The sequence below is a fragment of the Aegilops tauschii genome, chromosome 7 (genome assembly GCF_002575655.3).
Source record: "Aegilops tauschii subsp. strangulata cultivar AL8/78 chromosome 7, Aet v6.0, whole genome shotgun sequence".
In the NCBI taxonomy this organism is placed as follows: Eukaryota; Viridiplantae; Streptophyta; class Magnoliopsida; order Poales; family Poaceae; genus Aegilops; species Aegilops tauschii.
In genome coordinates, this window is record NC_053041.3 from 8121113 (window position 1) to 8145299 (window position 24187).

The 24187-nt window shown below is 46.4% G+C and overlaps 1 protein-coding gene across 1 annotated transcript in view; it reads right to left on the reverse strand.

The window, feature by feature from the left end:
* Positions 1–19962, reverse strand: part of LOC109785085 (uncharacterized) — a 34448-nt gene extending 14486 nt beyond the window's left edge. Inside the window, exon 1 of the mRNA XM_073505727.1 lies at positions 18768–19962. Within this exon, the coding sequence (XP_073361828.1) occupies positions 18768–19932 (1165 nt within the window). The 5' untranslated portion in view covers positions 19933–19962. The remainder of the gene's footprint in view (positions 1–18767) is intronic.
* Between the last annotated feature and the right edge of the window lie 4225 nt (positions 19963–24187).

Genomic DNA, 24187 nt, shown 5'->3' on the forward strand with positions numbered 1-24187 from the left:
CAAAACCTCTATTGCAGAAATTTTCTGCAACAAGACCTCAGTTGCAAAAAAAGGTGCAAAAAAACTCAGTTGCTATTATTTTTTTGCAATAACACAGATGTTGGAAAAAAATCTTCAACAAGACCTATGTTGCGGAAATAATTATGCAACAAGACCTGTGTTGCAGTGTTGGAGACACGCTCGACTCGATTGATGCGGCAAATCGGATGGCTCGCGACCAGCGGACGCATAGCACGCCCCTAAAAAATGACCCAAAAAAGTGAGTCACTTGTGAAATACCACGAAAAATTTACACCCGGATTCATAAGGCCAATTTATCATGTCTTAAGTCAAACATGTTTATGTTTCACCAAGTTGTTGAAAAATATATCAGCATATGCACTACCAAATTAATATTAATCATGAGTTGTGTTTTTTCATGTATTTATTCAGTTCTTTATATTGAATTTATGCTTCGGCCAGTTGCTTCAAAAGTCTGAACTGATGGAGGGAGACGGGCAATATATTTTAACACGCTGCCTCACGTCTAGCCTAATTTAGTCCATAGACGTGGGATCGATGTAGGCCACAAAATTTTGTTTTTCTAATACTGAGTTGGCAGGGTTTTGAACTCAAGACCTCTTGGCTCTGCTGACATGTTGAATTTATGGCCTAGCCAGTTGGTCCAAAAGTCCGAACTGATAAAGGGAAGCGGGCAATATATTTTAACACATTATATTATACAATTTTTTTTTGTTTTTAAGCTTGGTCAAAGTTAAGGAAGTTTGACTAACTTGAGATTAATTGGCCTTATAAATATGGATAGAAGGAATAAATCTTTTTTGCGATGAAAAATCTACACAATTTGGTGGGACATGACTGTAATATCTCATGGGCTTAAAGCCCACTTAACTAATAAAATTATAAAAACACTATCCCAGTTGCATTGCATGTGTAAGAAGTTTAGTCACGTATTGCCACTGCCAGAGAAAGGACATCAACATATAAGGTGGTTCGTTCTACTTCTTCTTGTGGCATGAGTAAAGAGAGCAACAATGAGTGTGCTCCCTTGCATATGCCCCGCCACACGAAACCCACCCGTGCGCCAAGTTTCAACCTAGCTAGTACATTTAAGGTCTATCCCATCTCGGCGCTCAGCAACCGTTTGCTCAGTTGTATGAGAGAGCAGACGTTTGAAACCACGTCCATATAGAACCTGCACCAGGTAAGGGGTGATAAAGGTTTTGTGGAGCGTGTCTGCCCGTCTGCTCGCTTGATCATCTAATTAGTCTAGAACGACTCTAGTCGATTGACTCCTACATCTATGATCTCTTCTTCGATCGACTCCTTCAGCTATGATGACTTATCTGATCGGACTACTTCGGCTACGACGAATTCTCTAATCAGACCACTGCTACGACGACCACCTCACCACCATGAGCAATGTGTGTATGCTGATTATCTCGCTGTTGGCATTTGCGTTTGCTTCATTTGCGAATAGGATTGGCATGCTAATTTATTACTCGTCACAAACATGCATGTCTAGTATCCAATTTATTACCAGATCTGCTAGTGCACTTGTCATGATATTAATCTTGATTAAATTATTTGAAAATTTCTTATTGTTCCAACAACAACTATGATGTTTGTCCTTTTTGTTGCTGGGAACTTTGATGTTTCTCTCCTTTCATTTAGTATTAATGTCTTGTTTCAAGGAGATTTATTTACTATTTATTTTCTTTTGAAATCAAATTTGTGCATTAATTCATATCGTATCTATTTACTCCCTCCATTCCAAAATATAAGTCTTTTCGGAGATTCCAATACAGACTACATACGGAGCAAACTGAGTGAATCTACACTCTAAAATGTGTCTATATACATCCATATGTTGTATGTATTCAAATCTCTAAGAGCTCTTATTTACGGAGGGAGGAGTTTTGTTCCATAACAGGAAGTGTAACGTTCGCAGTTAGAAGCAGGTAACAAGTTCCCGACAGGATGTGAAAGCTCTTCTGTACATCCTGAACAGCGCACCTGCTAGTTTCCTAATCGATCCCTGCAAACTAGTGCCGCTGGGCTAGGACCCAAGGATCGATCGATCTGCTAGCTTTTGGATCGATCGATCAGCCAGCTTCAGGGTGTGAAAGTGGACAAACAATGCATTGCTACGTGTAGGTCGGCACTTCAATGCGCCAAAACTGCCTTCATTTGTGTGTAAATGTAGTCGATCGATTAATCTGTGGGTGGAACTAGCACGCGTGCATGTTGTCTTCTGAAACATACTGTAGTAACAGTATAGGGATATCTGCTATAGTTGGCTAAGATTTCAACGAGTCAAATCATTAGTTTTCGTCAGATTTCAAGTGGCAATAATGCAGTTTCCCGTTGGAGGCTACCTAAAGTATAGGTGTATATATATAGTATGTACAGAAACAACCCCGCAAAAACAGAAGTATGCCCACACACACATAGATCTTGGTTAGTCCTGCTAACTAAGCAAAGCTTTTAATTGATGTCAAACAAAACAAAGCTTTTAATTGGTGAATACCGCAAGGAAATTAAGATTGTGTTTAGCAATGAGGAGAATAATGATTATAGCAACTCTAGAATATCACGTCAACAAAACCTCTAGTAGATCTCGAAAGCCAAGAACTTGCTGTAGAAGTGCATGCTCTAACCAATGCATCCAAAAGGCCGATATGATGGAACAGACTAGGCAATACATTTATACGTCAACACCCCCCTCACGTGTGGCTCCCTCAGGCCTAAACATGGACCGAAAGTGGGCTGCAATTTAATTCCGCCAGCTGGGTCTTGAACTGAAGACCTCTTGACTCTAATACCATGTAGAAGTGCATGATCTAGCTAATCCAACCAAAAGACCGATCTGATGGAAGAGACTAGGCAGTACATTTATACGTCAACACTTTCAAATGGCCGTAACTACTCGCCCGTAACCTGGAAACAAAATTCAAGCCGCCACAAAGCCCTCATCCTCCTGTTACGTCCATTGGCCTTTCTAACCTACAGTGACGAGTTTCAGTGTGAGAGATGTGTGGATACATAGACAAAACATAGTGTTCCTAGTAAGCCTCTACTAGACTAGCTCATTAATCAAAGATGGTTAAATTTCCTAACCATAGACATGTGTTGTCATTTGATGAATGGGATCACATCATTAGGAGAATGATGTGATGGACATGACCCATCCGTTAGCTTAGCATATTGATCGTTCAGTTTTATTGTTATTGCTTTCTTCATGTCAAATACATATTCCTCCGACTATGAGATTATGCAACTCCCGGATACCGGAGGAATGCCTTGTGTGCTATCAAACGTCACAACGTAACTGGGTGATTATAAAGATGCTCTACAGGTATCTCCGAAGGTGTTTGTTGGGTTGGCATAGATCAAGATTAGGATTTGTCACTCTGAGTATCGGAGAGGTATCTCTAGGCCCTCTCGGTAATGCACACCATAAGAAGCCTTGCAAGCAATGTGACTAATGAGTTAGTTGCGGGATGATGCATTACGGAACGAGTAAAGGGACTTGCTGGTAACGAGATTGAACTAGGTATGAAGATACCGACGATCGAATCTCGGGCAAGTAACATACCGATGACAAAGGGAATAACGTATGTTGTCATAACGGTTCGATCGATAAAGATCTTCGTAGAATAAGTAGGAGCCAATATGAGCATGCAGGTTCCGCTATTGGTTATTGACCGGAGAGGTGTCTCGGTCATGTCTACATAGTTGTCGAACCCGTAGGGTCCGCACACTTAACGTTTGATGACGATTTGTATTATATGAGTTATGTGATTTGGTGACCGAATGTTGTCCGGAGTCCCAGATGAGATCACAGACATGACAAGGAGTCTCGAAATGGTTGAGAGGTAAAGATTGATATATAGGACGATGGTATTTGGACACCGGAAGTGTTCCGGGTGATACCGGGTCACCAGAAGGGGTTCCGGGCACCCCCCGGCCAAGTTATGGGCCTATTGGGCCAAGAGTGGGACAGACCAGCCCCTAAGGGGCTGGTGCGACCATTGTAGGCCAAAATAAGGTGACAGGGAAGGAAAGGAGAGGAGGAAAAGGAATGTATGAAGTAGGACTCCTACTTCCTTCCCCTCCCCCCTCCTTCCCCCCCTTGTCCTATACAAGGAAAGGGGAGGCCGAACCAGGGCAGGAGCCCAAGTGGGATTCTGCCCCACGTGGTGCGTCCCTTGGTCTCTCCCCTCTCCCTCCCACCTATATATATGTGTGGGGGGCGCCCTAGAACACCCACAACATCATTGTTAGCCGTGTGCGGTGCCCCCCTCCATCGTTTACTCCCACGGTCATAATCTCATAGTGCCCCCCTCCATCGTTTACTCCCACGGTCATAATCTCGTTTACTCCCATGAACTCTTCCTAGTAGAAGGATCAAGAGTTCGAGGGACGTCATCAAGCTGAACGTGCGCAGAACTCGGAGGTGCCGTACGTTCGGTGCTTGATCGGTTGATTTGAGAAGATGTTCGACTACTTGGATGACGATGAGTTCGGCTTCCGTATTGTCTTCGCCATTGCAAGGCGGGTTCCTTCTTCCGAATATATCTTCTGCAAAAAGTGTATTGTGTTCGGCTCTGCAAGGTTAGTACAACCCTTAGCCGCGAAGGCAAGGCTCTTAAAAGAAAATGAATAGTGTGTCTCTACTGACAACTTTTTGGTGAAGCGTCGCGTCTATCCCACTAACATATCGAACCGTTTTATTTGGTCCTAGTTTCGCATTTCGAGGTATATCCTCATTGACACGTCCCATCAGAATAGAGATCGTGCCTGCTTATTGTGGGATCCTTATCAATATGACGTGAGCACCCACGTCGTGCATTACGCACGACCGCTTTGGGAACCGGCGAGGTATATGGCTAAAGTGGGGGGACATTCTGTATTCACAGCATTATAAAAGGATACCAATCCCTTTCATCAGCCCCAACATTTCCTCAAGCTCGAGCTCTCCTACTTCCCGAGCCCCTGCATCCTCATCTCTTGCGCCCACCACTTTTCGTCCCTCAACCACCCCTTCCGTCCCAGCAATGGCTGGATCCGGCGCCAGAGGCAAGTGGGAGGCCTCCACGGTGATTGAAAAAACCGTGGAGGATCTCAGGAGCGCGGGCTATCTCGCCGCCGATATCGCGCACCCAGTCCCCGCCAAGGGCCAGGTGATTCCCGTCCCAGAGGCGGGTGAGAGAGTAGTGTTTACTTCGCATTTCGTTAGGGGGCTAGGGTTTCCACTCCACCCCGTTGTTCGGGGTCTGTTGTTCTTCTACGGGCTAGATTTCCATGATCTAGCCCCGAACTCAATCCTTCACATATCCGCTTTTATAGTGGTATGTGAAGCTTTCCTCCGCATCCCTCCACACTTCGGCCTATGGCTTAAAACCGTCAACGTGAAGCCGAAGGTGGTGGATGGGTAGGACGCGGAGTGCAGGGGTGCTATGATTAGCAAGCTCCCGAATGTGACTTGCCCCAAATGGTCATTCGTAGAGACGAATAAGGTCTGGCAGCAAGAGTGGTTCTACATCACCGAACCCCAAGACGCTAAATGGGCGGTGGAGCCTGCTTTCGGATCCGGACCCCAGAGAGGTTGACCTCCAGGATCAAAATGGGTCTGGACTGGGGATCTCCAGTGTGTCAGACTGAAGTGACGACACTCCAGGGCCGTGTATCCGGCATGATTTCCAAAGGCTACCAACTCACAACCGTGGTTCAGGTAATGCTGGCCCGGCTTGTCCTTCCTTGCCAACGCCTGGACTCCCATCTATGGGAGTTCAATCCGGAAGGAGCCCGGCCCTTGAAACATCTCTATGGCTTCACGCACGAAGAGATCTGGAAACACCTTTTCAAGAATCAGAACGTGTGGCCAGAGGAAACCGAGGACGTAGGCTTCAGCACTGTGTTTACCGCACCTGAGGTAATCAAGAATTCTGCCGAACATATATCCCTTCTTTATATTAATGATAATAGGAATTGGAGTTTCTGCGTGATATACAGGGCTGGACGAAGAAGGTGACCCGAATTAAGTGTCCGGCGCCTTTGCCCGAAGACCCAGAATCGCCTCAACTGACGGCGATGCTGGTCCCGGCGCCGTACACGGCGCCGGTCAAGAAGCCCAAGAAGAAGAGCAAGGGGGCCGGAAATAGCCCCCGCCTTGCGGACAAGAAGTCCGAGGAGGTCAACAACCTCTCCTCCGACGAGGTGGAGGAAGATGACGAAGAGGAAGAAGAAGAAGAGGGGCCCCCTGCGCAAGGCAGGGGGCGAAGAGGGGCGTCGCTGCTGATGCAAGCACGGCTGCATCCCGGAGGAAACTGAACCTCGCGGCTAGTTCGGATTCATCCGAACATAGCTTCATGGTGAAGCCCAGGGAGAAACCCCTGCCCGAATCGTAAGTTTGTCCGGATTAACTGCTGCACCTTTGTTTGTTTAGTATTTACTTAGTATTTCTTACCTGCTGACCTACAGCCCTCCCGGTGGACACCCTGATGCCTCCTCATCGGAGGGGAACTCTCTAGCGCCCGGAGAGACGGAGAGTGACCCGCTGGTCCGAGCTCCATCACCCAGGATCGCCGGGGACACCGAAGTGTCCTCCCAGCGGGTGTCCTGCGCCCAAGGAGATGAGGGCGGGGTAGGTGACGGGGCGAACGGGGGTAATACCTCGACCGCCGCTGACCACGGGGAAACAACCCCCATGGAGACTGAAGACGGGGGGCCCAAACAGTCCGGGGCCCCGCCGAATACTGATCTGGAGCCTAGTGCGGCTCTGGAGTCCGAAGACCAGACCCCCAACGTGGGGGAGGAAACAACAGTTCCTTCGGCGCCCACCGTCAATCCAGGGGCGCCGGACCCTTTGGAGGGAGCACTGCAAAGTGCTGCCGTCGTGGAGGAGCACCGTACCATAATGGTTGCGGTGATGAAGAAGATTCAGTCCATCAAGGGCGGACTGAATGAAGCCTTCAACAGCCTGATAACAGGCTTTGAGGTAAGCAATGTAATGTTTTTTATAGAATTTTATTTTTTACACACATACATAGCCAGTAGCCCCTGATGCTTTGTGTGATTCTGGAGAGAATCGGACGAAGTATCCATAGTGTAGCATACTTACGGAGCTGAATTATTGTGCAGGCTTCACTAGTTGCGGCAACTGCGCGAGATGCGGAAGTTGCCGAACTAAACAGGAAGCTCTTGTTGGCCAACGCGGACCTCGACCGCGTCAATCAACGTTTAGATGAAACGCAAGGTATGCGGATTTTAAGATGTCAGTAAGACTAGTTAAGATTGATTGAGTATGTTTATAAACTCTTATATGGTATTCTGTATTACACAGTTGGCGCCACTGAGCTCGAGGCCCTCAAGGGCGAGGTTACCAAGGCCAAGAAGGAGGCCGAGGCGAACAAGGTAGCCGCTGACAAAGCGGCTGCTGATTTGAAGGCCAAAAAGGCTGAGTGCAAGAAGCAATGGGCTCGGGTGTCCGAAGTTGAGGTTGAGCTCAACGATGCCATTCTCAAATGTGAGGCATCGGAGAAGAAGGCTTCGGAGCAAGCATCCGAGCTTACTGCGGCAGTGAAGACTGCCCAGGATGCGCGAGTCGAGGCGCGTAGCGCCTATGAAGAAATCAAGCAGGCACGACAGATAACATCTGGTAAGACATTTCTCTTACAGAGCATCTTCGGAGGGCAGAAGTATCTTGGGCTGACACGGTTATGGAGTTCTCCAGGCGTGTGTGCTGATCTTCCAAGGAGCAGTACTGAAGCCGCCCAGTACTTCCGAGCCCAGGAGGGGAACGACACGGAGAAGTTGTTTTGGTCGTAGTTCTATGTGCCAAAACATCCGGTGCCCCTCAACGACCAGATGAAGCAGCTGGTCGATCTGCACAACATGGCGGATTCGGCCATGAAGGACTTAATAGTCCGGCTATGGCCCGCTGATCCAATCCCAAGTAGTTACTTTGGATTGGTGAAGCGGCTCGTCGAAGCGAGTCCGCGGGTCGACGCATTGACGCGTTCGGCCTGCATAGAAGGTGCTCGGATGGCATTCGCTCGCGTGAAAGTGCACTGAGCGAAGATGAATGCGAGGCACATAGCCACCGCAGGGCCGCCCGAAGGCAAGGAGCACCGCAAGCCGGAGAAGTACTTCAAGGACGTCATAGAAGGCGCCCGCCTTGTAGCAGCCAGTGCTCGAAGGACATTATCTTCCTAGTAGTTGTATCCGGATGTAAAGACTTAGGCTTATGACTCCGATGTATATGACTTTTGCGCTATTATAATATAAGCGTCTTTTACCTCCTGTGTGACCGTTTATTTAAATCTGAAAGTTTCCAGTCGTCGGCTTCAGCCCCCATGTACATAGTACTGGGGTGTTTGGTCATATGCATGTACACACTTTATCCAATGTCTTGGTCCGTATAGGAGGTGTATGCGGAGCGAACTAGGCAATCAGACTATGCGGCGTTATTGCTTTCACTTAGTCGTAGGAGTTTGACATGTGGGGCTAGGTACTAGCCCCTGGTGCGGATACGATATTCCTTACTTAGGGTATCCAATTGCACCTGGCTGGGCGAAAAAACCAACCCTTCGTATAACACGGGGTAGATCTCTATCGATCGTAGTATAAAACTAAGTCACCGCATTGCGAACCAGGTTCTCGCCTATCAAGACGGTCAGTTTTTCTCTACAGAGGTACTTGACCGGACGAGCCAGAAGTAGAATCGCAGTAGTTCTCCCTTTACACCCTAGCCGAACAATCGGGAACATAGGGGTAAGCATAGGAGCCGGGCAACCCAACTATTGACCCAAGACATGATTCGGAACTGATGCATATAATGCAAACATCCAGGACGCCAAACACCCCCTATAGGTGTTCGGTCTTTTTCAACATATACCGAGCTGTATACAGCCCCTAGTAATGGACCCTTATTGACAAGGCACGTATGGCAATCTGCTGTGGGGAGAGGAAATTTATGGTGAGTGAAAAAACTCCAAACATAATGCGAATCAAGCTGCTCTATTAATATCCCTTTATAATACAACGACTAAGCTTACAGATAATGCCGATGACTTTCTTGGACATTTTATATGCCAGAAAAGTATATAATAAGAAAGGGAAAAAAGGTTTACATAGGGTCTTAATCTAAAAAGAAGCCTTAGCCCGGATCCCTGCTGCACGTCTGTGCCGTTTCCTCCTATGTGTCCTTGAAGGGGTGGGAGTGTGATGGCCATATGTAAAAAGAAATCCAGTGTGGCCATGACAAGACTAGTTCGTTCAATGAACCTGAAAAGATAAGTTTAGAGTCCGAATAGGGTCAAGCCGAACTATGGACTATATGTAGTGTGCCCCCAGCGCCGCCCAAGGGATTTTTAATGCATAATTGTGCACTCGAGGTACATGTGCTATCACCTTATGGGGCAGTCGTTGGGGGCGTAGCTGCTAATCTAGCTCAGGTTCATCTGGGCTGCAGCACTGAGGCGTGTGCCGGACACGTTTAGTTATGACCGCGACTGACAGATTATCCAGCTTAAATAGGCCGTTTTGGACTTCGGCCGCTAGGGCCGCAGTGTCCTCTTCTATACGGAGAGAGCGCTCCATATTTTCATTGACCATGATGACGCCCCGTGGTCTAGGCATTTTAAGCTTTAGATAAGCATAATGCGGGACTACGTTAAAGCAGGCGAAGGCCATTCTTCCGAGTAGTGCATGATAGCCACTTCGGAACGGAGTACTGTCGAAGATTAGCTCTTCGCTTCGAAAGTTATCAGGAGAGACGAATACGACTTCCAGTGTTATATAGCCCGTGCAGCGGGCTTCTATGCCCGGTATCACTCCTTTAAAGGTCGTGCTGCTTGGCTTGATTTTTGACGGGTCTATCCCCATCTTGCGGACAGTGTCCTGATATATCAGATTAAGACTACTGCCGCCGTCCATGAGGACTCGGGTGAGATGGTATCCATCGATTATTGGGTCGAGCACTAGGGCAGCCGAACACCCATGACAGATACTAGTCGGATGATCCCTACGATCGAAGGTGATCGGACAGGCTGACCATGGGTTGAATTTGGGGGCAACAGGCTCCACGGCGTAGACATCTCGGAGTGCGCGTTTGCGCTCCCTCTTTGGGATATGAGTGGCATATATCATGTTCACTGTCTTGACCTCCGGTGGAAATTTCTTTTGTCCCCCTGTATTCGGCTGGCGAGGTTCGTCCTCGTCTTCGATCTGAGGCTCCTTCCCCTTGTATTCGGCATTGAGCTTGCCGGCCTGATTGAAGACCCAACAATTACAGTTGATATGGTTTGCAGGTTTCTCTGGGGTGCCATGTATTTGGCAGGGCCTATCTAATATTTTTTCTAGACTTGATGTTCCATCTTTGTTGCCTTTAAATGGCTTCTTCCGTTGACCGGGTCTGGAGCCACTGAATCCGGCGTTTACCGCTGTATCATCTAGGCTTCCAGCGTTGTTTCGATATTTGTTTTTCTTACGTCATGGCTTTCCATTGTCGTCCCTGACTTCAAATTTTCCAGGGTCGCTGGTACTAATACGAGCTAACCAGCTATCCTCACCTGCGCAAAAGCGAGTAATGAGTGTGGTCAGGGCCGCCATTTTCCTCGGCTTTTCCTATCCGAGATGTCTGGCTAGCCATTCGTCCCGGACACTGTGCTTGAAGGCCGCTAAGGCTTCAATGTCCGGACAGTCGACGATTTGGTTCTTCTTAGTGAGAAACCGATTCCAAAGCTTGCGGGCTGACTCCCCGGGTTGTTGGATGATGTGACTTAGATCGTCAGCGTCGGGGGGCTGGACAAAGGTCCCTTGAAAATTGGCCCGAAAAGCGTCCTCAAGTTCCTCCCAACTCCCAATGGAGTTTTCTAGGAGGCTGTTTAGCAAGTGCCGAGCTGGTCCTTTCAGCTTGAGGGGTAGATATTTAATGGCGTGGAGATCATCTCCTCGAGCCATGTGGATGTGAAGAATAAAGTCTTCTATCCAGATGGCAAGATCCGTCGTTCCATCGTATGCTTCGATGTTCACGGGTTTAAACCCTTCTGGAAAATCATGATCCAACACCTCATCGGTGAAGCACAGAGGGTGTGCGGCGCCTCCATATTTTGCTATGTCATGGCGTATGTCCGATGGTTGTGATGTCCGGTATTGACCCGGGACTGGTATATTACCGGCGCGATTGGCTTGATAGCCGTTGTCCCGTGCGGGAGCTCGGTCCCTAGGTCCGTATATAGACCTAGTCTTGCTAACTTTTTTGTTCAGGACCTCACGCAGATCGTGTTCTCTGATTTGAGCCGCATCCTCCTTTCCTTTACAGGGTGGTGGTGCGGGCTTGTGTACGTTGCTAGCAACTCTGTCTCATCCGCGAGGTGGTCGGTCCGGCTTATCGGCGGTGTTACTCTTCGGCAATATGGGCGCAGTGGCCTCTTCGTCGAATTCAGGCAGCGGTTTACGCTTGGGATAGCCTTTGGTTTGGCCGTTGTGGCCATGTTTTTGTTCGGCGTCTAGCACCTCGTTCCATCTATCATTGAGTGTGTCATGTGCGGCTCGAAGCCGTCTCTGCTGCTTTTTTAGGCTCCTTGCGGTGGCAATAAGCCTCTGATGGAAACGCTTTTGTTCTGAGGGTTCTTCTGGGACGATGTATTCGTTGTCCCCCTGGCTGACTTCTTCTTCAGAGACAGGTTCGTAACTACTGTCTTCAGCATCGCTGTCGTCAGACAGCGGCTTCGGACTCTGTTCGCCGTCCTCTCGCTCCTCCTGCTCCATCGTTGGGTCTGCGGGGTCTTCGGCTTGTTCCGAAATATCATCATTGTTGGTGACAGTGTTGCTATCTTTTCCTTTACGGGATTTGGTTCGGTGCTTTGGACGCCGACGTTTGGGAGGTTCTTCGACGAGCTTGTCCTCTAAGGGATTGTTTTCGCCGTCGCCCTCCGCCTCCTTAGGTGTATCCACCATGTACACGTCGTATGAAGACGTACCTGTCCACCGCCCGATTACGGGCCAATTTTGATCTGGATCTGCTTCGGCTTCGAGGTCCATCCCTTTGAAGTCTTCGGAAGCATAGTCAAGTAGTCGGTTAGATCTTTCAACCGTGGCTACCAAGTGGGTGGTGGGTGGGGAGCAAAATTCTCCATCAGCCTCTAGTTTGAACCAGATATAATATGGTTGTGTGTCCCCATCTAGGGAGAGGGATCTTAGCGACTTTAGCATGTCACCAAAGGGTGAGTGCTAGAAGATATCTGCAGCACAGAATTCGGCGATAGACGCCTGATATAGTTTGAAGGGCGCAGATGCGCGTGATTTGGAATCTGAGGCCGGAGTTAGGGCCGGGGTTCCTATGACACAGACCCCGTTTATAGTTGGGTCCGTGTGCGGCTCCAACGCCGTGGTGTCTGCGGCTTCCATGGCGGGGTTGAGCTTCCCGTCCTCGGGCGACGCGATCTGTTCCGGATCTAAGGCCAGAACTGCTGCAGGTGCTAATTCCTGATCCGATGACAGAGCTAGATCGTGTTCATCGTGAAGATCAAGTCTCCGTGGATATCAGCAACATATGTCTGGATGAAATTAACACACCTCATCGTCCACGCTCAGGGACCATCGCTCCACTAGTCTATCTATCATCTATTCTATACATAATATCTACAACTACTACTCCCTCCGTTCCAAAATAAATGTCTCAACTTTGTACTAACTTTAGTGCAAAATTATACTAATGTTGAAACACTTGTTTTGAGAAGGAGGGAGTAATAAAGTAATAATCTTCTTCCTCTGTGTCTGGTCATGATCATCTTCTTCCTCTATGTCTCTCTCTCTCATGGTCGACGGTGGGGCTCGCCGGGGTGAGGTGCTTGCTACTCCGACCTGCTCCTACCTCTCTTCTCTCTCTCTCTCTCTCTCTAATTCTCCCCCTCTCCCCCTCTCTCTTCCTCGTAATCTTCCTCTATTCTGCACTATAGGTTTAATTCCGGAGGGAGCCTCCCCTAGACGATACCGGGGACCCCGCTCGCCGCCACAACCACCGGACTTCATCTCCTAAATTCGGCCTCTCCGAGCAACCGTACAACACCCCGACCACCATGTTGTCTTTGCTATGACCATGCGAGCCTACTTCCCTCTTTCCCTGCTCGATTTCGTGCCCAGACCCCCTTGCTCGAAGCCCCAGCAATGATCAAGCTCGACTGAATCGGTTGTGCGGCGGCCCGCCTACGTCTGCCGCGCCAGTCACAGTGGCGCGCATCGTCTAGCTTCCCCACACCTCGCGCCCTCCGATTGCGGTCATTCGGCCACCTACGGTGAGCCGACGGTGAGCTACCGGCGAGCACATGAACTCAAGACCGGGCTTGTGTTCTAGGTGTGGACCGGTGTTGACCTTGACTGTGGGCCCATGGCCCACATGTCAGGGAGAGAGAGGGTCTGAGAGAGAAGGTTTTATTTTTACTTTTATAATTTTGGTTTGCCCCACTTGTAAGTTTGTGCGAGAGGGGCGAGAGAGAGTCTTTTTTTCTTTTTCTAGCTTGGCCCCACAAGTAAGTGAGTGAGAGAGGGGGTGAGAGAAAGAGTTTTTTCATTTGATTTTTCAGAGTGGGTCCCGCATGTGAATGACATCAGGAGACAGGGGCAATGATGTCCATAAAACGTCTAGTACACACTCAACGAGCTTTGGTCAGACGGAAACGACACAAAAGGGCATTTCTATAAGGGGGCTAACGACAGATGGGAAAATTTGAGTATGCATCGAGATTAGGGGCAAATCTGAGTAGTGGATTCGAGTTAGGGGCACAAATGTAAATGACCATATCTTTTAAACCGTAACTCCAATTTTAACATGTTACATGTGGAATTTGATTAGAAAAATGTGTAGAATCTGACTATGATGTTATTTTACATGTATACTATTTTTAAATGCTATTTATGCTGCAACCTTAATCAATACAGCACAATTCGTCTTCATTTTGGACGCGGATCCGTATTACAAGTTAACACGCGGCACACAAGGTTATGTGATGTTTGGCAATGAGTGAGCTAGGTAAATGATTATAGTGAGTCTAGTATAATCCATCGGCTTGTTGTATTTGCACCGGGTTCTCACTTTGTACATATACCATGATCTAAGAACCTACGTATGTATTTTTTCTTGGTGAAATCCACGCGCGTACTTACCAATGGACTGAACATTTCTTTTTTAGTGAATACACAGAATTTTTTTTAACAGGATGTACATACACTTACAATATTCATGAACATCTGAAGTGAATGAATGTTTATTTTGAAAATATCCAAACAATTCTTGTGATAGTCATAAATGTTAATATCGGAACCGATAAGTATGATATTAATTTGTGTTCCACCTGCTGCATGTGACGGTGACACATAATTTATAGATCTGGCCTCCTCAGTGTTGAGGGCACCACCCAGATGTTGCATGTTTGTGGTCGTAGGTGCACGGTATCAATATGGCAAGTCAGAATCAAAATTGAATTGAAATGAAAATAGTTGCTCAGCTAAAAAATGTTTACACTCCCGTTTGCAACGCACAGAAACCATGCATTTGTAAGAACTTTCTCTTGTATTGAGCATTCCGGAATATCCACACAATGCTTTATACCACCTACTTTCGGATTGAACAAGTGTCGCGTCCACAACGACCTTGCTCAAGCCCACCGGATTATTCACACCATGTCTTAAACCACAGACACTTCGTATTAGACATGTGTGACGTCCTCACCATCCTGGCTTTCAGAAATAAATATCCCGTGGAACATCCGAGCATCGACATGAAAATCACATTGATCATCCGTAACTCCGAGTGAACCCGAATGGGCACAAGGATACGAAATCAGACAATATCAAATAACAACGAATGCACACACAATGGTCAACCCTACAAAACAGGGGTTCGTCACGCACTTGCCTCGACTCAACTATTAGATCGTAGAATTGTCTCGACTTTTGAAACTCTCAAACCCATTCGTAAAAAATGATGTAGAAGGCTAATTCAAATACTAATCACTTAACATAGTGTGTATGCCTAACCATGTACTGGCATCTTTCATATACTTGTAAACATGGATCCATCAGTCCTTTTCTCAGAGTCCAATTTATGTACATAACAACGAATGCACACACAATGGTCAACCCTACAAAACAGGGGTTCGTCACGCACTTGCCTCGACTCAACTATTAGACCGTAGAATTGTCTCAACTCTTGAAACTCTCAAACCCATTCGTAGAAAATGATTTAGAAGGCTAATTCAAATACTAATCACTTAACATAGTGTGTATGCCTAACCATGTACTAGCATCTTTCATTTACTTGTAAACATGGATCCATCGGTCCTTTTCTCGGAGTCTAGTTTATGTACATAACATGCCAAAAGAATTTCCAACCTACAGCTGCCTAATTCTATTCTGATAGGCAGTTTGGCAGATAGATGCTTGTCCAACAAGGACATCCGCAATATCCATGGCACAAACATCAACCCGAATGCTCCGAATAATTGTCCCTGTTAGATGAGCATCAATCTGCCCAACTGCCTATACGAATAGAATTAGGCCATCTGTAGGTTGGAAATTATTTCGGCCTCTTATGTACATAAAGAGATAGAGACCGATGGATCCATGTTTACAACTATATGAAAGATGCCAATACACGGTAAGGATTGAACACAGTTGTAAGTGATTAATATTTGAAGTAGCCTGCTTAATTATTTTTAACGAATAGGTTCGAGAGGTTCAAGAGTCGAGGACAATTCTGCGGTCTAATAGTTGATTTGAGGCAAGTGCATGACGAACACCTGTTTTGTATGGTTGACCATTGTGTGTGCATTCATTGTTATTTTTTATTGTCTGATTTCATATCCTTGCGCCCATTCGGGTTCGCGCAGAGTTACTGATGATCAATGTGATTTTTATATGGATACACGGATGTTCCACTGGATATTTATTTCTGAAAGCCAGGACGGTGAGGACGTCACACATGTCCAATCCGAAGTGTTGGTGGAATAAGGCATGGTGTGAATAATCTGGTGGGCTTGAGCTAGGTCGGCGAGGACGCCACACGTGTTCAATCTGAAAGTGTCGGTGGTATAAAGCATTGTGTGGACATTCCAGAATGCTCACTACAAGAGAAAGTTCTTACAAATGCATGGTTTCTTGTTGGGATGGTTATAGCCTTTCTAATATTGTGCTTTCAGATATATTTTTGTGTTCCCATCCGAAAGCATGGAGTTCCTCATTTACTGATGTTCTATATTGTGATTCCTGAGTATTTTTGTACTCACTCTTGCATACATATGGATTTCCGGTACTAAAGGACACTGGTAGAAAACAGGGCTTTGGTCACAGCCCAATATACAGATTAGTCCCGGTTGCACTATGAACTGGGACTAATGTGAGCATTAGTCCCGGTACGAGCGGCTAAAGGCATTAGTCCCTATTCAAATGAGACATTTAGTCCCGGTTTGAGATATGAACCGGGACTAAAGGGCATCGCACCCTTTGATACGTGTCCAACGTATCTATAATTTTCGATTGTTCCATGCTATTATATATTCTATTTTGGATGTTTAATGGTCTTTATTATACACTTTTATATAATTTTTAGGACTAACCTATTAACCAGAGGCCCAGCCCAAATTGCTGTTTTTTTGCCTATTTCAGTGTTCCAAAGGAAAAGAATATCAAACGGAGTCCAAACGGAATGAAACCTTCGGGAACGTGATTTTCGGAACAAACATGATCCAGAGGACTTGGAGTCTACGTAAAGCAATCAACGAGGAAGGCACGAGGCAGGGGGCGCGCCTACCCCCTGGGCGTGCCCTCCGCCCTCGTGGGCCCCTAGTTGCTCCACCGACGTACTTCTTCCTCCTATATATACCCATATACCCTGGAAACATCATATACAGAGCCAAAACCCTATTTCGCCCGCCGCAACCTTCTGTACCCATGAGATCCCATCTTGGGGCCTTTTCCGGCGCTCCGCCGGAGGGGGCATTGATCACGGAGGGCTTCTACATCAACACCATAGCTTCTCCGATGATGTGGGAGTAGTTTACCTCAGACCTTCGGGTCCATAGTTATTAGCTAGATGGCTTCTTCTCTCTGTTTGGATCTCAATACAAAGTTCTCCTCGATCTTCTTGGAGATCTATTCGATGTAATCTTGTTTTGCGGTGTGTTTGTCGAGATCCGATGAATTGTGGGTTTATGATCAAGATTATCTATGAACAATATTTGAATCTCCTCTGAATTCTTTTATGTATGATTGGTTATCTTTGCAAGTCTCTTCGAATTATCTGTTTGGTTTAGCCTACTAGATTGATCTTTCTTGTAATGGGAGAAGTGCTTAGCTTTGGGTTCAATCTTGCGGTGCTCGATCGCAGTGACAGAAAGGGAAACGACACGTATTGTATTATTGCCATCGAGGATAAAAGGATGGGGTTTATATCATATTGCATGAGTTTATCCCTCTACATCATGTCATCTTACTTAAAGCATTACTCTGTTCTTATGAACTTAATACTCTAGATGCATGCTGGATAGACGTCGATGTGTGGAGTAATAGTAGTAGATGCAGAATCGTTTCGGTCTACTTGTCACGGACGTGATGCCTATATACATGATCATACCTAGATATTCTCATAACTACGCCCAATTCTATCAATTGCTCGACAGTAATTCGTTTACCCACCGTAATACATAAGCTATCTTGAGAGAAGCCACTAGTGAAACCTATGGCCCCCGGGTCTATTTTCCATCATATTAATCTCCCGACAACAAGCTATTTCTGGCGCCGTTTATTTTACTTTGCATCTTTATTTACTCTTTATCATAAAAATACCAAAAATATTATCTTATCATATCTATCAGATCTCACTCTCGTAAGTGACCGCGAAGGGATTGACAACCCCTTTATCGCGTTGGTTGCGAGGTTCTTATTTGTTTGTGTAGGTGCGTGGGACTCGAGCATGGTCTCCTACTGAATTGATACCTTGGTTCTCAAAAACTGAGGGAAATACTTACGCTACTTTACCGCATCACCCTTACCTCTTCAAGGGAAAACCAACGCAGTGCTCAAGAGGTAGCACCCTTTAGTCCCGGTTCGTGTCTCAAACCGGGACTAAAGGGGTTCGTGTCTCAAACTCTACCCACTTGTGTATCGCCATTTCAGATTTTTTTTTAAAAAAGAAAATGATAAAAACTTCAAAAATAAAATCCTTCGAGATGTAGTTATATTACTACATCTACTAGTTAAGAAAATTTAAAAACTTAAATTTGGACATGTTTTGCAAAAAAGTGTTATGAAGAAGTAAAACGGCTATAACTTTTGCATACGATGTCGGAGAAAATGTATAATATATCAAAATGTTCAGCACGAAAATCCGCATCCTGTAAAGCGTATGGTTCAACAAGTATGTTGGTATGGGTTACAAGTGGATGTGAAAACTTCTTTTACACAGTACGGACATTTTATTCATAGTTCTTCAAAAAGAAAACACACACTACAAAACCGATGGAAGACCACAATTGGTAACATGTTATACGGTTACTATATGATACGCTGTTACACAAAGACAATGTATGCATGCTCCACAGCTCCCCGTCACAAGTAGCGAGTCAGAGCTGCAAATCCATGTACATATAGATTATTACACTTCGATATGTCAGCTGTGTGACCACACAAGAGAATTTAATGCATGTATCGCATTCATATGCAGGTGATACTGATAGTACATATAGTAATCGATGGAGCTTAATTAGGGCAGCGGAAGTCTTTCGGCACTCTCTTGCCGCACTGGTTGACGAGCACCTCGATGGCGATGGGCAGCATGAGGTTGATGTTGAGCGCCTTGACCTTGATGGTGGTGCAAAGGCAGAGAGCAGCGTCGAGGTCGGCAACGCCGGACAGCAGCGGGCAGCATGTATTGCTGGCGCTACTGCCGATCACCGTGTGCAACAGCCCATTGAGCACGTCCACGCACGCACGCAGCTTTAGTGTGTCCACGGGGCACTTGCCGGTCGATGTAGCCGGCGCTGCGGCCGGGGCTGGGGGTGGCGTCGGAGTCACAGGGGTGGGTGCTGGTGGCATCACGGGGGTCGGTATTGGGGCCACCGGGATTGGCGTTGGAGAGACAGGGGTTGGTGCTGGCATCGGAGTCACAGGGGTCGGTGGTGGCGGCATCATAGGAGTCAGTGTTGGGGCCACCGGGGTTGGCGTTGGAGAAACGGGGGTCGGTGCTGGCATCGGAGTCACCGATGTTGGTGTTGGCGGCATCACCGGGGCCGGTGTTGGGGTCACCGGGGTTGGCATTGGAGAGATAGGGGTTGGTGCTGGCGTCGGAACCACATGGGTCGGTGTTGGGGCCACCGGACTTGGCGTTGGAGAGAAAGGGGTCGATGCCGGCGTCGGTGTTGGTGGCATCACAGGGGTAGGTGTTGGGGCCACCGGGTTTGGCGTTGGAGAAACAGGGGTCGGTGCCGGCGTTGGTGTCACAGGCGTCTGTGTTGGCGGCATCACGGGTGTAGGTGTTGGGGCCACCGGTGTTGGTGTTGGAGAGAGAGGAGCTGGTACCGGCTTCGGAGTTATAGGGGTTGGTATTGGAGGCATCATAGGGGTCGGTGCCGATGTTGGAGTTACAGAGGTCGGTATGGGCGTGGGTGCCGGAGTGTTTGTAGGTGGAGGGATGAAGACAGTCGGGGTCGGTGCCGGTGTCGGAGTCACCGGGGTGAGTGTGGGTGTTGGTGAGGGCAAGGGAGTTTTTGAAGGTGGAGGGCAGGGTATGGACGATGGTGAAGACTTGTGCTTACACGGTGGAGGCTGGGAAGGCTTTGTCGGCGGGCATGATCGGCACGACGCGGACTGCGTGAGATGCACGTCTAAGGAGAGCAGCGCCACCAGCAAGAACGCCGCAATGCGGGCCATGCTCTTGGAGCTTAAGGTCTTGGTGTTGGTATACCTTTCTTGCTCTTGACTAACAGAATGCCTCGGTATCGGCGTGCTTATATAGGCGTGCCGCGTACTGTCTTTTATTTTTCAATTGAAATGGTGTACTTTCTCTGTCGACCTGACCAAGTGTGGAGCCCTCTTCCCCTGTGACGATCTTTCCAGGATTGCTGGACCTCTCCCACTTGCACACGTCTGGATGAAATTAACACACCTCATCGTCCACGCTCAGGGACCAGCGCTCCACTAGTCTATCTATCTTCTATTCTATACCTAATATGTATAACTACTACTCCCTCCGTTCCAAAATAAACATCTCAACTTTGTACTAACTTTAGTGCAAAATTATACTAGTGTTGAAACACTTGTTTTGAGAAGGAGGGAGTAATAAAGTAATAATCTTTTTCCTCTCTGGCTGGTCATGATCATCTTCTTCCTCTCTGTCTCTCTCTCATGGTCGACGGTGGGGCTCGCCGGGGTGAGGTGCCTGCGACTCCGACCTGCTCCTACCTCTCTTCTCTTTCTCTCTCTAACTCTCCCCGTCTCCCCCTCTCTCTTCCTCGCAATCTTCCTCTATTATGCACTATAGGGTTAATTCGGGAGGGAGTCTCCCCTAGACGATACCCGGGACCCCGATTGCCGCCACAACCACCGGTCTTCATCTCCTAAATTCGGCATCTCCGAGCAACCGTACAACACCCCGACCAACATGTCGTCTTCGCTATGACCATGCGAGCCTACTTCCCTGTTTCCCTGCTCGATTTCGTGCCCGGACCCCCCTGCTCGGAGCACCGCCGTGATCAAGCTCGACATAATCGGTTGTACGGCGGCCCGCCTACGTCTGCTGCGCCAGTCACACTGGCGCGCGTTGTCTAGCTACCCCGCACCTCGCGCCCTCCGACCGCAGTCATTCGGCCACCTACGTTGAGCCGACGGTGAGATACCGGCGAGCACATGAACTCAAGACCGGGCTTGTGTTCCCGGTGTGGACCGGTGTTGACCTTGACTGTGGGCCCATGGCCCACATGTCAGGAAGAGAGAGGGTCTGAGAGAGAAGGTTTTATTTTTACTTTTACAATTTTTGTTTGGCCCACTTGTAAGTGTGTGCGAGAGGGGTGAGAGAGAGTCTTTTTTCATTTTTGTAGTTTGGCCCCACATATAAGTGAGTGAGAGAGGGGGTGAGAGAAAGAGTTTTTTCCTTTGATCTTTCATAGTGGGTCCCGCACGTGAATGACATAAGGAGACAGGGGCAATGATGTCCCTAAAACGTCTAGTACACGCTCAATGAGCTTTGGTCAGACAGAAACGACACAAAAGGGCATTTCTATAAGGGGAACTAACGACGGGGGGGGGGGGGGGGGGGGAATTTGAGTATGCATAGAAATTAGGGGCAAATCTGAGTAGTGGATTCGAGTTAGGGGCACAAATGTAAATGTCCATGTCTTTTAAACCGTAACTCCAATTTTAACATGTTATATGTGGAATTTTATTAGAAAAATTTGTAGAATCTGAATATGATGCTATTTTACATGTCTACTATTTTTAAATGCTATTTATGGTTGAACTTTAATCAATACAGCACAATTCGTCTTCATTTTGGACGCGGATCCGTATTACAAGTTAACACACGGCACGCAATGTTATGTGATGTTTGGCAAGGAGTGAGCTAGGTAAATGATTATAGTAAGTCTATTATAATCCATCGTCTTGTTGTATTTGCACCGGGTTCTCACTTTGTACATATACCATGATCTAACAACCTACGTATGTAACTTTTCTTGCTGAAATCCACGCGCGTACTTACCAATGGACTGAACATTTGTTTTTTAGTGAATACACAAACAATTTTTTAACAGGATGTACATACACTGAAAAAATTCATGAACATCGGAACTGAATGAATGTTTATTTTGAAAATATCAAAACAATTCTTGTGATAGTCATAAACTTTAATATTGGAACCGATAAGTATGATATTAATTTGTGTTACATCTGCTGCATGTCACGGTGACACATAATTTATAGATCTGGCCTCCTCAGTGTTGAATGGGACCACCCAGATATTGCATGTTTGTGGTCATAGGTGCACGGTATCAATATGACGAATCAGAATAAAAATTGAATTGAAATGAAAATAGTTGCTCAGCTAAAAAATGTTTACTCTCCCGTTTGCAACGCATAGAAACCATGCATTTGTAAGAACTTTCTCTTGTATTGAGCATTCCGGAATATCCACACAATGCTTTATACCACCTACACTTTCAGATTGAACAAGTGTCGCTTCCACAACGACCTAGCTCAAGCCCACCGGATTATTCACACCACGCCTTAAACCACAGACACTTCGTATTAGACATGTGTGACGTCCTCACCGTCCTGGCTTTCAGAAATAAATATCCCATGGAACATCTGAGCATCGATATAAAAATCACATTGATCATCCGTAACTCCGAGTGAACCCGAATGGGCACAAGGATATGAAATCAGACAATAAGAAATAACAACGAATGCACACACAATGGTCAACCCTACAAAACAGGGGTTCGTCACGCACTTGCCTCGACTCAACTATTAGACCGTAGAATTGTCTCAACTCTTGAAACTCTCAAACCCATTCGTAGAAAATGATTTAGAAGGCTAATTCAAATACTAATCACTTAACATAGTGTGTATGCCTAACCATGTACTGGCATCTTTCATTTACTTGTAAACATGGATCCATCAGTCATTTTCTCAGAGTCTAGTTTATGTACATAACATGCCAAAAGAATTTCCAACCTACAGCTGCCTAATTCTATTCTTATAGGCAGTTTGGCAGATTGATGCTTGTCCAACAAGGACATCCGCAATATCCATGGCACAAACATCAATCCGAATGGTCCGAATAATTGTCTCTTTTAGATAAGAATCAATCTGCCCAACTGCCTATACGAATAGAATTAGGCATCTGTAGGTTGGTAATTAATTAGGCCTCTTATGTACATAAAGAGATAGAGACTGATGGATCCATGTTTACAAGTATATGAAAGATGCCAATACACGGTTAGGCATGAACACTGTTGTAAGTGATTAGTATTTGAAGTAGCCTTCTTAATTAGTTTTAACGAATAGGTTCGAGAGCTTCAAGAGTCGAGGACAATTCTGCGGTCTAAAAGTTGATTTGAGAAAAGTGCATGACGAACACCCGTTTTGTATGGTTGACCAATGTGTGTGCATTCATTGTTAATTTTTATTGTCTGATTTCGTATCCTTGCGCCCATTCGGGTTCACGCGGAGTTACAGATGATCAATGTGATTATTATATGGGTGCTCGGATGTTCCACTGGATATATATTTCTGAAAGCTAGGACGGTGAGGACGTCACACATGTCCAATCCGAAGTGTCGGTGGTATAAGGCATGGTGTGAATAATCTGGTGGGCTTGAGCTAGGTCGGCGAGGACGCCACACGTGTTCAATCTGAAAGTGTCGGTGGTATAAAGCATTGTGTGGACATTCCAGAATGCTCACTACAAGAGAAAGTTCTTACGAATGCATGGTTTCTTGTTGGGATGGTTATAGCCTTTCTAAGATTGTGCTTTCAGATATATTTTTGTGTTCCCATCTGAAATCATGGAGTTCCTCATTTACTGATGTTCTATATTGTGCTTGCTGAGTATTTTTGCACTCACTCTTGCATACATATGGATTTCCTGTACTAAAGGACACTGGTAGAAAACAGGGCTTTGGTCACAGCCCAATATACACATTAGTCCCGGTTGCACTACGAACCGGCACTAATGTGTTCGAGCGGCTAAAGGCATTAGTCCCGGTTCAAATGAGACCTTTAGTCCCGGTTTGAGAAACGAACCGGGACTAAAGGCATCGCACCCTTTAGTCCCGGTTCGTGTCTCAAACCGGGACTAAAGGGGTTCGTGTCTCAAACTCTACCCCCCTGTGTATCGCCATTTCAGTTTTGAAAAAAAACAAAAGAAAATGATAAAAAATTCAAAAAATAAAATCCTTCGAGATGTAGTTATATTACTACATCTACTAGTTAGGAAAATTTAAAAACTTAAGTTTGGACATGTTTTGCAAAAAAGTGTTATGAAAAAGTAAAACGGCTATAACTTTTGCATACGATGTCGGAAAAAATGTATAATATATCAAAATGTTCAGCACGAAAATCCGCATCCTGTAAAGCGTATGGTTCAACAAGTATGTTGGTATGGGTTACAAGTGGATGTGAAAACTTC